Raw genomic sequence first — 17084 nt, 5'->3', positions numbered from 1 at the left:
ATGAATTTAATTTATTACCAATCAAATCAGAGTAGGCTAATGAGAAATAAAAACAAATATTAAAACATCTTTCCCGCACCCCTCCCTTCTTCCCAGGCCTAACTTTAGTCCCAGATTCTCTACCTCCTACCCCTCAGCAGTGCACAGGGACAGTGAACAGGGATTGCATTCAGTTCACCATGGGCTGACTCTGCTGCTCCTTCATCCTCAGGGGGAGGACTCCTCACGCACTTCTCCTCCTCCAGCCTGGGGTGACCCCCACAAGAGACAGTTCTCCATTAACTTCTCCAATGTGAGTCCTTCCCACAGGCTGCAGTTCTTCATGAACCGCTCCAGCGAGGGTCCCTTCCATGGGGTGCAGTCCTTCAGGAACAGACTGCTCCAGCCTGAGTCCCCTGTAGGGTCACAAGAGCTGCCAGCAAACCTCCAGCCTGGGCTCCTCTCTCCATGGGGCCACAGGTCCTGCCAGGATCCTGCTCCAGCGTGGGCTTCCCACAGGGTCACAGCCTCCTCTGGGCATCCACCTGCTCTGGTGTGGGGAAAACTTCAGTGGGAGTTTATGTCTAATCATGCATCAACAAGACCATTTTATAGTGTTTCCTGCAGTTAAGAGATTTGTACAAACTCTCTCACGAATTACTGAAGAGTAATTTATGCTGAGGTGGATGCTCACCCCTTTACTTAATTAAATTGAAAAGACAGTCAACCACTGCCCTGTGGATCTCAGACCTGGTGGCTGACAGGTTTCATTACTTTCAATATTAATGAAACTACCTACCTTCTTGTGGGGAAAAAAAAATGCAGAGAATCTTCAGGAATTCCATAGTGCATTGGAAATTGTGTGATAGAGCTCTTGAATCTCAGCTTAAATAGGCTAAATACAGGGAATAAAACATTGTCAGGTTCTTAAGGATTTTTCATGGGCCCAGGGTTTCTCTTGCATGTGGGAGACCTGACTTCTGACCCCACTTCTCTTCCATTTAGGAAGTATTGTGAAAACATGACGGTCATTTTGTTTTACTGCTTTTGCACCTTCTGACAGGAAGTCAAGTGCTTCCTGAAACCATATACCTCAGCAGCGCGATAGCATTACTATGACCTTTCTCAAAGTGTCCCAAGTGAAGGGGAGGCAGGAACAGGGCATACCAGAAAATGTCTAGGGTTTCTGCCATCTTGATCTATCGCTTCACCCGGGCTTCCTTATTTTAAGCGAGCAACCTCCGAGCCCAGTGCTTGCCTCGCTTCACCTGTTCTGCTTCACCGGCAGCCGGGAAGCTGCTCTCCCTCCCGGCTGCGGGCGGGAGAGGCAGGCAGGTCTCTAGCTGCGGGCCGGTCCTCACGGAAATAGAGCGAAGGGCGAAACCCAACGAAACCCGCAAGGCCGCGGCTCCGGGTACGGGCCCCGCCGCCTATCCGCCCCGAGGACGATGCAAGCGCAGCGCCCTGGAGCCGGCACCCCCAGAGGCGCTCGGGGGACTCAGACCAGGGCCGGCGGGTCTCCACACCCCGCGGTACGTAAGGCCGGAGGGTGCTCGGGACCTTCCATTTCCCCGCTTTCCCTCGTTCGCCCATGGCGGCGGGGGACGCTGAGGGGGGAGCGGGCGGGGCGGTGCGTGCAGGTAGCCGGGGAGGAGGGGGCGGGGAGGGCGCGCGCGCTGCCGTTGCCTCTTCCCCCGTTCCCCCCCCGCTCCTCTCCCGTTTGTCACCGTGTCGCCGGCAGGGCCCCGCGCGACCGCGCCAGTAACAGCCGTCCTGCGCGCGCGGCCGGGGGAGGAGGAGGAAGAGGAGGGGATGAGGCGATGAGGCGGCCGCCGTTGCATCCATGACACGGGCCTGAAGAGCCCGAGCTTGGGACGGCCTCTTTTCCCACCGCTGTTCGGTCGGGGGGGGGGAAGGGCGAGAAGGAGGAAGATTGTGTGTGTGAGGGTGTGGAGATGAGCTAAGCCCTGTTCCCCTGGAGCCGCCTGAGGAGACCCGGCTCCCTCCAGCCCCTCCGCGTCCCTCCTCTGCCGCCGCCATGGCCCACTCCCCCGTGCAGACAGGCCTGCCGGGGATGCAGGTGAGGACCAGCCGCCTCCCCGCGGTGAGCCGCAAGGGCGGGCACGGACACGGACCCCCGGCGTGGGGGGGGGAAGCGAGGGATGGGCTGTCACCGCCTCTCCCCGCAAGTGGGGATGGGAACGGTGTGAAGGGGTGCGGTGCGTGTGGGTAAGGGCGTTCCCTGGGCTGCAGGGACGGGGCGAGGGGAGAAAATGCCTCTTTGCTCCGACTCGGCCCCGGGGGCCGGGGGTGAAGGAGCGGGTTCTCGTAACCCGTGGAGACGAAACGTGCTGTCAGCACCTCGCGTAATGCCCAACGAGGTCCCCTCCGCCTGGTGAATCTCTCGCTCCCTCCCTCTCTCCTTCCTCCGTAGCCTCTGTTTTGCTGCAAGTCTGCGAAGCGGAGGGGTGCGTGCTTTGTCTCCCCGTCACCCGTCCATAGTTCTCGGTGTTTTAATTCACGAAGTGTGTCTCGATGGGCAATTTTTGGTCTCGTTATTTTGAGGTGATTATGGAGAGCATACATAAAACCAGGACCTGAAAATATTGACCTTCAGCGCATGCTGCAGTGCCCGTCTTTGTGGTGTCGGGAGTGCTGTCTGAAGTGGGCATTTTGGGATCGTTTTGGCTCTAAGAGTTGGTTTAGCTGCTCTTGTTATACGGTGGAATTTGCTGGTTCTGTATTGTAAATATATCTTAAAAATAACTGGTGTGATTTTTCTGCTGGCTGAGCTGCCTTACACCCCCCATAGTCCAAATGCAAACTACTGTTAGGAAAACATTAAGGTTATTGATATCTGTGTGTTGTTAGTCTAATATTTCCCACATTTTATTAGATGCTTCCCTGCCCCAGCCTCCAAAAGAAAAACTTATGAATGGTATGTAGATTATTTCTCAATTTATCTCCTGGATTTAAAGTTTTCTTAATTTGTTTTAAGTATTGATTTACTCTGCTTCATTTTTCTGTAAATCAGTATTCTAAGTCATGAATCTTTTTTCTTTGTATAACCTGAGGATTTGAATTTAATAAGTTACATGCTTCGGCATAGGATGAATCAAATGCTCAAGCATAGTACAGGATGCCAAATAGAGTATGTAGGCCCTCACTCTGACCTAATTGATTGCTCTATAGGTACTGCTGTTGAGTGATCAAGTTCTCCTTCCAAATATGAGTGGATTGCTGACTGCCAGAGACAAAGGAGCAAGGGTTTGTTGTTTTGGGTAGGGCTAGGTTAATGTTGCATTTTTTTATACTTTTGAAACGTGTCAGAAGCAAGATGACTATCTACTTGCTTTGAAATAGAATCTGTAATATTTTAGGATTAAAAAGTCAGATTTGGAGCTGCTCAGAAGTGAGAGAATGAAGATTATCCCAGCAGTATGCATATATTGTTTATGTGTGTCACTGCATGGTCTAACAACCTGTGTTTTTTATTGACTTGATTTGTTATTTAATTTGTAATACTATTAGGGGTACTAAATGGGTAGGTACTCTGGGGTTTTGTTAGTCCATGTGATTGGGAGTTTATTTCAAATCTCTTTTTATTCAAGACAGTGTTATTTTTCTCATGAATTTTTATTGTGTTTTTGTGAGAGCTTCTCAAATGTGAATTTTAACAGTGTAAAAAACCCAAACAAGTTGAAGTGAAGACCTACTGATAGATAGAGGCATAAAGTCTGTCTGCAATGTGAATGTGACTTGCTGGGTTTCTGCACCCAGTTCAAGATGTCTATAACCATTTTCATTCTGTCAGAGTATATAGCAATTTTATAGTGATATGTTTTCAGTACACGATTCTCTTTGGTTTTACTTGAAGATAAATGTTTAAAGAGTAAGGTACATACAATGTGTGACATCTACTTAAATAAGACAAAGGTCATAGTTTGTGACTTTATTTTGTAGAAGAGAGAGGAATAGAGCCTAGTTCTCTGGGGTGTAATTAAATTCCATAAATCACGGGACTATCTTTTTCTGTAGTGTGATCCCTCCCTGCCACCTACCAGTTTCTGCAACAAACCGTGTAAGCCATGTCAGTGACAAGTTATGCAGCATTCTCATGCATACTTTGCTGTACTTATACAAGAGAGCAGTCAATATCCTAGTGTGAACAAGAGTAACTTTTTGACTCCCAAAAAAGCACATGCCGGGACAACACTTTATTAATGCTGTTTGGTGTGAGCAGAGTAATGCGTGAGAAGAGGAATGAAGGATTAATGTATTTCTCACAGGACAACATATCTGATTGATGTTTGAAGAGTGATACATAAAAAGTGAGTGGGTAGAGAGTGAGCCAAAGGAATGAAAAACTGTGGAGGAAATGTAGGATGGTGCTGGAAGGCTGTCAAAACCTGAGATTTGCTGTCTGCTTCAAAGTGGGCATGTTGTAACCTGAATAAGAACAGAGCTGGGTTTTGACCTAAATTTCTATGAGTGCAAGTAAGTTTCGAGTCAAAGTTTATGCTGCCCTTGATTTAAGGGCTTTGTGTAGATACAAGTTTTAGTGTGTGGTATGAAGGTGCGTCCTTACTAAACTAAGAGTGTATTGTCTTCTTTATGCTTTATAAGAGTGGTCTGGGGAAGATGCTTGTCTGTAATGCATGTGATTTCTTGAACGTTGTCTCAGACTAAGTGTATATGACCTTGATTTTCAGACTGGCTTGCATTCGAAGGCTGTGGTAAGCTTCTATGGCTTCTTTATGGAAGCTATATTTTGAATAGTAAAGTACTGCGTTTATAAATTTATGGTAAGGATGCTGGGTGAACTGTAATGTATTTTGAAGTGTGTTGGACCAAAAAGCTCAGGAAATGTAGGCTGGTGGAGAAAAATCTTAAGGGTTGAAACTGCAGAACACAGTACTGCAGTACATCAAGCTGTTGGGTATGTGGCAGCAGTCACTTTTAAGGTAATCTTTAGCAAATGATAAAATGAGTAGAGATTAAATGTCTTTCTCTTATCTTTCCCCACTTAAAAAGTTTTGGGGTTAAGCTGCATCTGGCTTGTCTGTATTTTTCTTTGCTTCTGGAATTGGAGAAACCTACCTAGCTTTTGTGTGTACTTTTGACTGTGTCAAACAACTGTGTAAAACAGATTTTATTAACCTACTTTAGGTTAATTAGTAATGGAAAAAACAAACCAAAAAACCCAAGCTTTCTACTGATGATACTTTTTTGGGTTTGGGTTTTTTGGTTTGTTTTTTCCACTACTCTCCTGCCCCCTTCTTCCATAGTCCAGGCGTGTAGGAAGGCTGCATGTTTTGAATTTGTGCATTTTAACCAAATTTACAATATATCTTCACTTGTGCAGCTAGCTCTGGGCTGGTAAAAGTGAAAATAAAAGCCTTAAAATGAGCCTTATATTAAGGTAAGAACAATAAGATTACTTTAAAGTTCTTAGGAAAAAAATCAATGGCTCCATCAGCTTCAGACCCCAGAGAAGAGTGCACAGGTGGTTTGTCTTTTTGGAGTTAGCTGTGTTCAGTGGCACAGTTAGAATGGATCCAGGTGTGACTTCGAGTAAAGATAATTGAGTGTTTTAGGTGAATGAGAGTTTCAAATACACTTCTGTGACATAAATACTGATGGACTGCAGAGTTAGTGATTAGAAATAATTATTATCACCTTCTTTTTCCTGTTTCAGTCGCTTAAAGGGGAAAAAACAACCAAAAAACCACAACCCAACCCTCCCCAAAATGCCTTGAACCCTTTTTTTCCCCCGCTCGCTAGAAAAATAATCTTCTGAGAGGATTTATTTGTATTTTTAGGTGTGTCTGTATGTCAGCTTCATAAAATTCCTAAGGTGCTTTTAAAATTCCATAATCTCTAAGCCAGAGCCTCCATGTATGATAAAAACATTTCAGTTTTTTTGGTAACAATAACAATGTTTATGCAGCAAGTTATTTTTATTCATTCTTCATTGTTATTTTCAGTAAAAGAGCTACAGGTTCTTCATCCAAACTGTAAATAAACGTTGACATTCACAACATCTTGCTTCAAGAAATGTTAAGTTCAAGTAAATTTAAGTGGCAACTTGACAAATGAATAGAAAAGAAAGTTTGTGAAGTATAAGGGCATCATTTCTGGCTCAGAAGGTGTGTGAACTGTCAGTTTGCTGGAGACTAGAACAGTGTTTCAGGAAATACTGCTGTTTACTTTTCTGTTCTTGCACTGTTCCCAAGATGTTCACTTTTGACTGCTGTTGAAGAAGTGTCCTGGCCTAGAGGATCCTTTATTCTGATCCAGCACGGCTGTTTGTTTGTTCTTTACACACACTATAAATATTACTGCCTTTCATATTATAACTCATTCCTCTTCTACAATAAACTGCTTTAGCTATTTTATGTGTGAGCTCGGTTTTGGGTAATTGCAAAACATTAAGTTGCTAAATCAAAGGCATTGGAAAGGCCATGTAGGCTCTGCTGCTTTACATTTGCAGCTTCTATGTAGGAGATTAATTTTCACCAATTTGATTTTTTTTTTTTTTTTTGCAAGTTTGTGCTCAGTTACTTTTTAAGTTATAGTTTGATAAATACTTTGTAGTAACTTCCAGCACTTAATTATTTCGCAGATCTTTGGTACGTTACAATTGTGACTAATCTGTTTTAAAATATCCTGGGGATAGGTGTGATGATTCTGTGGTGTATGAAGCTCAGTCCTTGAGTACCAGGACAGAAGAGTTTTGATTTGTGAAAGCAAAGTCGACATCTTCTTGCTGTCAAAGGCTCTGTGAGGGCTATGCGATTGATGCATGGAGCTGTTTTAGAGAAGTCAGCTCCCATCAACAGTGTAACTATTGATACTAGGAAGTCATGTATAACACCTTGTAGTGAATACAGGGATACTAAACTGCTTTTCTCATACACTCCCGAAATCTTGCTGTTAAGCATGTGTGAAAGAGTTAGAGTTGGTTTGTTGCAGCATAAAGCTTCACCAGGATTTACTAACATTATCCAAATTGTACAGTTAAAATGACTGCAGTTCTGTTTTTTCATGCATCCTTCCATCCATCCATCCATGTAATGTATAGACTGCTCTGTCTTTGGGGATCAGTTTGAGGTACTCAGTCTGTTAGTTTTTTGGGTTGATTTTGCCACTTCATGAACAGCTGAAGGATCCCATATCTCATTCTTTTTCTTCTTTTTCTCAACTAGTATTAATGCAACACAGATTTCTAAGTGTCTCCATTAGTATTATTTATTCAGACATTTGTCATAATGGTGGGACTCTACACAACAGCCACTACTTTATTTTTTTTTTTCTCTTTTATAAGTAGTTTACCTAAGTAAGACTGATTTTTACCATGTTTGATTGATCTTTTTAGCAAGTGGAGAGAGTGAGAGACATTGTTCTAAAACTGTTGTTTGAGACTTTTTTTCCTTGGCTGTCTCTCTTGGTGTCTAAAATACATTTTGAGTTTCACTGCTGTGCTTTCTACTGATGATACTTTTTTGGGTTTGGGTTTTTTGGTTTGTTTTTTCCACTACTCTCCCACCCCCTTCTTTGATAGTCCAGGCTTGTAGGAAGGCTGCGTGTTTTGAATTTGTGCATTTTAACCAAATTTACAATATATCTTCACTTGTGCAGCTAGCTCTGTGCAGGTAAAAGTGAAAGTAAAAGCTCCTTAATATTGATCTGTGTTCAGGTGTGTATGTTGCAAGTGGTTTTTGAAAGACTGGAAATAGTGATACAGGAAAACCTTTGCAGTGCTGCTTCTGCAATGGAGAGTTGTGTGAAGACAGATGACATCGAATCTGCGTGCTGTTTACTTTGGTTGGCTTTTAGGCTTGAAGTTCTCTGGGTGCTCAAGAAAATTGCCTGTATGAACTTGTCTGCTAGATTTGTGTTCTCTGTTTTTTATGTAAGTCAATTTAAAATAAATAAATGATGTACAGCAATCATGTCTCTTTTGGAAAGAAACTCATGGATTTGCCCAGTGAATTTAGCAGTAAAAATAATTATTGGTGTGATAGAACTAGTGTATCACAGAATAGCCAAGACTGGAAGGGACCTCTGGAGCACATCTAATCTACCTCCCTGCTCAAAGCAGACTCAGCTACAACAGGTTTCTCAGGACAATATTTAACCTAATTTTGAATACTTCTAAGGATCTACAACCTGCCTAGGCTACCTATTACAGTGTTGGAGTATACTTATAGCAGGAAAACGTGGTGGTGGTTGGTTTTTTTTTGTTTGTTTGTTTGTTTTTCTTTATTTTTTCTTTCTTTTTCTCTTTTTATCCTTTCTTCTGAAGTTTAAATGGAGTCTCCTGTTTCCTGTATCCCAGTCTGTGCCCATTGCATCTTGTCATTTCACTGAACAGCACTGAGAAGAGTCTGATTCTGTCTTCTTTACCCCTTGCCAACAGATATTCACACACAATAAGATGTCCAACTCTCCAGCCTTCTCTCTTCCAGGCTAAACAATCCCCACTCTCTTAGCCTCTCTTCATATGTCTGATGCTCTGGTTCTTAACCATCTTTGTTACCCTTCACAGGTCTCACTCCAATATGACCATGTCTTGTAGTGGGGAGCCTGAAACTGGATGCAGCACTGTAGATATGGTCTCACCAGTTCTGAGTAGAGCTGGACTTCTCTTTAAAGCCACTTGCCAGCCAGTCAGTCCACAGCCTGTACTGGTGTCTGGTGCTACTGCTCTTTGGATACAGCACTTTGCATTTGCTTGCATGGAATTCCATGAGGTTTCTTTTGACCCATTTCTCTAGACTGCTGATGTCTTCCTGAACAGTAGCATAAACAACTAGTGTATCATCCATTCCTACCAGTTCTGTGTTATCAGCAAACTTGTTGAGGGTGCGTTTTGCTGTATTGTCCAGGTTATAAGTGAAGATGCCAACAGTATTTGCTCCAGTATCGATCCCTGAGTAGTGACTGACCTTCAGCTGGACTTCTTACTACTGATTTCCTAGCCTCATCCCTGTATCCTTGGACAATGTCTCTATATTCCTCCTGGGTCACTTGACCCTGTTTCCACCTCTTGTATGCTTCTTCTTTATGTTTGAGTTTAGTCAGGAGTTCCTTGTTCACCCATGCAGTCTTCCTGCCACCTTTTCTTGTGTTGTTGCCTGTCAGATGGATCATTCTTGGAGGAAGTAATCCTTGAAAATCAACCAGCTTTCCTTGGTCACTCTTGTCCCTAGGACTGTGTACCCTGGAATTCTTCCAAGCAGCAGATCCCTGATCTCTTCACTGTTCCTTGAGCAGCAGGATTGAGGAGAAAACTACTTGGGCCCCTGTGTTTTTGGCCTTCACTCTGAGGGCCACGTAGTGATGCTTGATATGCTGTAGGTCTCCCCAGGCTATTTCAAAGATGCCTGTTGTGGAAGAGTGGTATGGGTTAATAGTCCAAGGGCTGAACAAGCCTCAGCAGTCTCTCCAAAATGTCCTAAATTGTAGTCCCTGGAAAGGACCAAGCTGTCCTAGGCAGTGGGTCAGGTCAGCAGACTGGGACCTCCATCCCTTACAGGGAGGGAGTATCCCACTGCTACCACTGAGAGCTTCTTCCTGGTGTTGTCATAAAACTGATGGTTTGTCTACCCTATATTAAATATATTAAATATATTTCCTTGTGTAAGTAGTACAAAAGTTTGAGCAAGAAGTTGATGCATCTTCTTGTAGAAGATAAAAGTTGGTTAGTTTCTTAAGGTGGTAGGTTATGTGCGTAACCTGAGGTGTCCAAACTTCTCAATTGCTTCTGATGCATACATGTGAAGAAGCTGGTGTTTCTGTTATAATCTGAAACTGATTTCTGTAGGAAGTTGGCATTTTTGCATGAAAGGAACACCAGATAATCACCACACAATGAACAAACGTGTAGTAGTGGTCTCAGAAACAATGTCATGCCTCTCTTTTTCTCCCTCTATTTTTATCTTTTGTTTTTATCAGTCAAAAGAAGTCTCGGTGTCTTGCTTAGAATATGAAAGTGTGGTGATCTGCAGTTACGGGGCAGAGGAAAAAATCATGAAGGCAGTTCCTCAAATGGCAGTGGCCTTAAAGTCTTCCTCTCTGATTTCAAGTGTTCTTGATTTTGTACTATAACATGCATTGACTATGCTATAAAATTAGTTTTGTGTTTGAACTTCTGACTTGGATGCAGATAGTTTGAGAACACATCAGCTGAATGAGGTCAGATCATAGGCCTGTCTGGTAAGGTCTTGTCTTTGACAGGCGTTATTGTAAGGTGTCTAAGATAAAGTGCAAGAATACAGTAACTTGTAATACTTATATGACATATTTCCACACTTTCTGCTAAATTTTACTGCTCAAGAATTTCCAGAGCCAGAAGTTATAATCTTGATAGGTTATTTTTTTCCTCCATTAGTTCTCCAGTCCTTCTTGATTTTTGTAGGGCTCACTGCAATATCGTATTACAGTGTGTATCCACGTTTATCTGTGTGCACATGAACAAGGTTCAAAACACATTCTTTTTATCTCCAAGTGTGGTAGCACACAGCAGTGATCACCAACAATCACAAGTCTCTTTCAGCATGTGGCATTTTATTTTCATCAGAAAACTCAGAACCTGTCAGATGATGGTATTTTGGGCTCAGACTTGATAGGGAATGAGGATTGGACTGACTCATTAGCAACTGATTTGTTGACATGAAAAGTATACAAAAGGAGGTGTTGAAAGATGATTGTCTATTTCAAAAGAGGAGGCATAGAGAAATTTGGGATCTGCAAGTAAAATCAGTTGCCCAAATAAGCTTGAGAACCTGAATATGGAGATGGCTTGTAATTCTTGTAAGTTAAAGAATAGATTTTTAACCCTTTTCTACAGTAACTGGATGAACAACCCTTTATAAAAGTAGGCTAAGAACTGGAATTAGATGCAGAAAAAGATTGTTAAAGCTATATCTTCGGTCAGAATGATTGTGAATAATATTAGAAGCACGTATTTCATCTATCTTTAAACAGTAACATTTTCTTTTAAGCTATAGGAGCAGTTAGTGCAGATAAGCATTAGAGAATAATAAAAGCATGAGAGAATAATAAAAATAAATACATTGTAAGATGTGTGCAGTCCTGGCTATGAGGAGAGTACTGGAGAGGTGATGTCAGAGTGGATGATACTGCTATAATTTCTGCAGGGTTGTTCTTGACAGTTAGTCACTGAAAAGTGACCTTACCAAAAAAAAAAAAAAGTCAATGCACATTAATAATATTTGCTTAATGGCACAAAATTTAAAGACACCCGTTATATTTGAGAGTCCATTACTGGAGAACTACATGACCTTGAGGATTTGAATTACCGAACAAAATAGCACAAAGAGCAAGGTGTATGAATTATTACATGGAACCTTTGCAATAGGCTGGGATCTCTTTGACTGGAAATGTAGAGGATGAGGAAGAGGTGAGTGAGTTTAGTTGGTCACAGCTGTGTTTGAGCCATGAGGCCAAATTGAACAAGTAGGCTCTGAGGACATATTGGGCTATTCTGTAGAAATGGGCAACAGTGATGTTAGGTACTGAGAAGAGTTCACTTGAAGTGCCGTGTGTTTATCTGGTTGATTAAGGTAATGAATCCAATGTGGACCAAGTACAGAAAGGTTATTGGGCTAATGGTGGCTCTACTTCTGGTGAAAAGTAAAGGATTTTGTTCTGCATGGCTAAACAAACAAAAAACTGAGACTGGATTGTTCTAATTGTTGTTCAGAAGTGTAAGAAACTATTAAAAAAATCCCAAACTAGTTCAAGTGGTTATGGAAATTGCAAGTTCTGTAATCATTAGATCTAAATGTTCTAGGAATTGTTTTTGATTTACTGCAACTTGTGTTCTGTGACACACTTTGAAAGGAACATCTTAGTGGTAGACATCTAGCTCCTTATCAAACAAGGTGATTAGCTTTATCCTTTTGCAGCAGATGTAGCTGTTCTATTTTGTGGTTTCTGGCACTATTCAGAGTTCTCAGTTACATGAAGGCTTTTATCGGTTCCCTTTATTTTAATATTAGTAGGAAAAAGCTATATGCTTAGTGAAAGCTTGCGAAGAGCACAGTCAGCAAAACTGTAGTGACAGAAGCTATGGAAGACATTTCCTCTATTCAGTCCTATAAAAAGAATATTTATAAAGCTATTTGTTTATTCTTGTTCTGTTGGAAGTACTTAGAGAAACAAACAAAAATAAATTTGTTGATAATTCTTTCCAGATGTGATCTTGGAAAAATGAATGGGAATTGGCCACTCATATACTTTCAAATTCTAGCAGGTCATTAAGTATAGTATTGGGAGGCCAGGTCTCCCAAAAAGAAGAGCGGGTTATGAAAAACTACCAGTTGGTATATCTTTAGAAAACACAGGTTGACAGTCATTTAAGGCTCCCATTTCAAACACCTGGTCTCCTGAAGACCTTGCAGAGCAAGAAAGGGAGTTGTGGTGTGGGTTTTGTTTTTTAATAATTAGCAAATTCACAAGGAACCTGGAGAAGGAACTATTATTAATAATAATTTTAATTAATGGCGGCTATTATAAAACAATTAACATTTCAAAATGGCTGCAAAATTTTGTTTGTATAAAATCAGTCAGGAACAATTATCTTCTTTGCTTTTCTGGAATTATTAACAAAAAATGACTGGAGAGATGTGCTTTTGCAGTTGTTTATAAAACTGTCAGTCTACCACCAGAATCCTAAGTATATGATACTGTAAAAATGAAGCTGTGAGAGTTATGCAAGTCTCTGAAGATTGTAGTGTCATGAAGTAATGGGCTTTTTAATATATGTTCATAATAGATGTTTGAGGGGTGAAGGAGCAATAGAGGGTGAATAAATATGGCCAACAGATCTCAAAGAACTGCTTGCAGGTAGCCCTTTTACTCTTGGAATTTTTCTTGATATGAACAACTGCAGGGCACTTTGAGTAGTGCTGGCTTTTTAGTTTCTGGAGGTGAAACATGGACTCTTTTAGGCAGCTGTGACTGTGATTAGTTTGTGACTTACAGTCATATTTTAACCCCAGCTAGCAATCAAAACCATGATAGCCGCTTGCTCACTTTTCCTCTCCCTTCCTAAGTAGGGGAGAGAATCAAAAGGGAAGGGAGAAACTGGTAGATTGAGATAAGAATGGTTTAATGAAATAATAAAATAATACTAATAATATATAAAATAAGTGATACTCAGTGCAATTCCTCACAAACTCCGTCTGCACATTGAGCAGCCAGTCCCAGGAAGGGAACGCCCTAATCCTGAACGCCCTAATCCCAGGGAGAGAGCAAAAAGGCCGAAAATAAAGGCCCAGAGGCCAACTGCAGAGTGGTGAAAGGCTGAACTAACAAAGCTAACTGAACAAATGGATCTCCTGAATGGAACTTAGCCAGAACAGAGCTGAACCAGAATGGGTCTAAGAAGCCCAAAACCCCAGCTCTAGTTATCTACCATTCATGATGCTAATGGTATGGAATATTTTCACTGGTCAGCACAGATGTTGATCAAGGTCTATGTCCCCCTTCCTAATTGCCTCTCACCTGTAGACAGAAAGTCCAGAAAGACCTTGGTCTTCCAGACAACAGCTAAGATATCAGTAAATTTTTACGTTCTCTTCATACCAACTCAAAACCACTGTAAAGTTACTTGAAGAAAACATTAACCCTATCCCAGGGTGTTGTCTTATTATTCTCTAACTATATCCAAATAACAAGCATGCTAGCTACAAGAAAGAAAAGTTTCTAACTGCGTGAAGAAAATTAACTATATTTCGGTCAAACCAGCGCACTTACTCAAATGCCTTTGTAGTGATGTAATGCTTAGATTCCTGTGACTAGTGAATGGAACTAAAACGCTTGTGTGGATGGATAAGGTGTGCACAGCTCTCTACAACACATCGTCTCAAATTTTAACACAGTATGTATGAAAACATAGACTGATAATTGTCTTCCACACAGGAAAATATGTGATACAAATATTAAGTTTTTTAATTAATGAAGAATTCTCAGAGAAGACTGTTTTGAATATTGATAAAGGACTGTTCTGTGGGACACAAAGAGGACCACTACAGCATGATTTAGTGCTTAGGTTTTTGGTTCCATATAGATGATGCCCCTGGAAGCATTGGTAGGGGCTACTGCGTAGCTAAAGTGTAACTATGCCTGCTAGAAAACATAAAATGCCCTGCTCTGGTTTCCAGGTGGGAGATATTATCACATTATGTATGTAGTATTTAATAGCATGTGATAATATGTAATTCTCATTATATTGAAATTAGAGGAGGAACAAGTTTCTTTCGGTGCAAGGGACTTGGGTCTCTTGCTTTGTTCCTTTTAATGGCAAATAGGTGATAAAAACTCATCTTCTGAAGATGTGAGTCAGGGAGAACTTCTTGGGGCTGGTAAATCCTAAGTATATGTTAAAGTATAAGACAAGTGTTTTTTCTTTGGACTGACCTCACCAGTGATCTATTCCTGTGACAATTATTTGAAAACTGTGATGTCTTGTAGCTTAAAGTATTAGAAGTAGTGTACTCACAATTCGTGCTGCATGATGATAGAGTCCAGACTGCTCCACAAACACACTACTTGAAGAATTGAGTGGGTTTATCCCTGGGCTCACTCAGTCATAGCTCCCTGGTCCTCTAAGCACCTAATTCAGCTGTGAAATTTGTATACCTCTAGACAAACTAAAATGTCTTCAGGACTATCTTTCTCTCAAGGCTTCATGGGTTAGTTACATAATCTTGGAGATGTGAGCCCAGAAATATTAATAGAAGGTGTAAATGGAAGATGCTGTATGAGATAAATTTCATTGCTAAAAAAAATAAATTGGCTCAATATTTGCAGTGGTAACTTAGAAATTTTCGTTCCCCTATTTATGCTTCTACAAAGTTTGGGTAAGTAGTATGAGCTATGTGGTTTTATGCTTATTTAGGCATTACTGAATTTTCCTTGTATAAGCCTTTTTCTATACCCATGATGTTTTTTCACTTAGCATGAACCTCATCCTCTTAAGAACAATAAGAAGTCTTTTGAAGTGTTTGTTTTATTTCTTAAGGGAAAGATTTTAAGTAATCCTATCCTATTTTTCTTCATTTCTTGACTATCCCTTCTACCTATGACTTTACCAGTTTAACTGAAATTTATGTGTACATATATATATATGTATGTATTTATTACCTATAAACACTCCTTACTGTTAGTTTAAAAAGGTACACAATGGAACTTACCATCTGTACACTGAAACTGAGAAGTCTAAGGGTAGCAATAGCTAACTGTATACTTGACAGTGGAGGAAAACCCCAAATACGGCAGAATGGTCTGCCCAGGTCTTACATTCGCATATTTAGGTGAGTGCTCATAGTTTTCATGTGACTGTTCAAACCAAGGTAGCTGAGAACAGAATATTTTTTAGGAGTGGATGAGTTTATCCAGCTGAGAGAAGAAAAAAAATTCTGCTCCAGAAAACCTTGGGGTCAAGGATAAGGAGGAAGCATGGCAGTTCATGCAGGTAATCCTTAGTAGGAGCAAACTGAAGAGGATTGCTTGCAGCATCAAACAACAGGAAACAGCAGTCTGTGCACTGAAGAGTGGGAACAAAATCCGTAAGAGGATGAGATTTGTGAAAAAGTCAAGAGAGTAGGGCTCTAGGTTCTGAGAGGAACCGACTTCAAGAGAGAAGGATAGACAAAAGGTTTACTTTTGTTGGTAGTGGTATTTGATCTGTTTTCGTTTTAATAGAAACCAAATATTTGTAAGGATCTTTCACTCTTGGTGTTTGGGCAGAGCTTGTTGGCAAAGAAAAAGAAATAAGTAGTAGCACTTTCTGATGCTGGACTGGGCAAACCTCTGTCACAAAGATGGTGTTAAATTTGTACTTTCTATACAGGGAAGCATAAACGTTCAGTGTGTATGTAGAAGGGTTATAGGAAGAACACATTAATTACAGACAGAAAAATAACAGCTGGGTAAATAGGAATAGAATTTGTGTAGAATTTGAAGTGTTTGTTGCCTTTAAAAATATCACATTTTGTTTTAATGTTACAAATACTGAGTAACTTTTCTCTTATTTTTAACAGACTCTGAAAGCAGATCCAGAAGAACTGTTTACAAAGCTGGAGAAGATTGGTAAGGGCTCTTTTGGTGAAGTTTTTAAAGGAATTGACAATCGGACTCAGAAAGTAGTTGCTATAAAAATTATTGACCTAGAAGAAGCAGAAGATGAAATAGAAGACATCCAACAAGAAATCACAGTGCTGAGTCAGTGTGACAGTCCATATGTAACTAGATATTATGGATCCTATTTAAAGGTAAGATGTTCAGAGATGATGATGATTTGATTATATGAGTAATTATTTTCCAAGTTATCCAGTCATGCCTGTTTTTGCTGGCAAGGTTTCAATCAGACCTCAGTTGAAGAAAAATATATTTTATCCTTTCAATTCTAAAGAGTTGTTACTATACTTTGTGAAGTATGTGACAGAACTTAATAGAAAGAAATGCATTTATCTTTTACTGTGCCTGTACAAAAATAAATTAATTTAAAGAACATCAATTTGTTAACCTCTAAGTAATATGTTTAGATTCTCTTAATATTAAGAGAATGTAACCAACTGTTGTTGAAATTCAGAAAATATAACCTAAGTCTGCATTGAAGCGTCAAAACATTAAAAACAATGTAGTATCAGCTGTTTTGTGAATCTTGGAAGTTTTTGTCAAGGTTTGATTAGTGGCAAAGCTTAAGTTGCTTTTCAAAGGAGACTGAACCTAGCTTTGATCTGAGCGATTTAAAAATTTAAAAGTTAGTTTATTTGTACATTAGCAAACAGCACATTAGTGCTCTAAGTCAAGCTAATGGAGGGGATTTCCATTAAATACCTTCAGAACCTGTTTCCCTTCTCTTGCCCTATTAATTCATTTCAGGGTTCAGTCTTAAGTGCGCTAGATAGAGGTTGGTGTGTTTTTTTGTTTGTTTTGTTTGTGGTTCTTTTTTTAAAATATATTGCATTACTATAGTGATTTATTACATCTAGATAGTAGTGAAAATATCTGGAAGCATTTGATACTACTTTATTTCTTCGGTCAGACTTTGTCTCTATCTGGATAGC

The 17084-nt window shown here is 40.5% G+C and overlaps 1 protein-coding gene and 1 long non-coding RNA gene across 5 annotated transcripts in view; one reads left to right on the top strand and one right to left on the bottom strand.

Moving 5' to 3' along the window:
- Window positions 1-397: 397 nt before the first annotated feature.
- Window positions 398-1846, bottom strand: LOC110360304 (uncharacterized). Its single transcript, XR_010471428.1, has 3 exons — window positions 1707-1846; window positions 779-874; window positions 398-529 (listed from the first exon to the last, which is right to left on the bottom strand). It is a non-coding gene; the product is annotated as an uncharacterized LOC110360304 (long non-coding RNA).
- Window positions 1119-17084, top strand: part of STK24 (serine/threonine kinase 24) — a 57836-nt gene continuing 41870 nt past the window's right edge. Inside the window, exons 1-2 of one of the 4 annotated variants that reach the window (XM_065057339.1) lie at window positions 1119-1511; window positions 16056-16286. In XM_065057339.1, the coding sequence (XP_064913411.1) occupies window positions 1428-1511; window positions 16056-16286 (315 nt within the window). In that variant the 5' untranslated portion in view covers window positions 1119-1427. Of the gene's footprint in view, window positions 1512-1660; window positions 2060-2895; window positions 2918-16055; window positions 16287-17084 lie in introns of those variants that run through there. The other 3 variants (XM_005504627.4, XM_065057367.1, XM_021290555.2) reach the window with 3 other exon arrangements.

The sequence above is a fragment of the Columba livia genome, chromosome 1, assembly GCF_036013475.1.
Source record: "Columba livia isolate bColLiv1 breed racing homer chromosome 1, bColLiv1.pat.W.v2, whole genome shotgun sequence".
Taxonomy (NCBI): Eukaryota; Metazoa; Chordata; class Aves; order Columbiformes; family Columbidae; genus Columba; species Columba livia.
The sequence above is the reverse complement of the archived record's forward strand: the minus strand, read 5'-3'. Positions and strand labels throughout refer to the sequence as shown.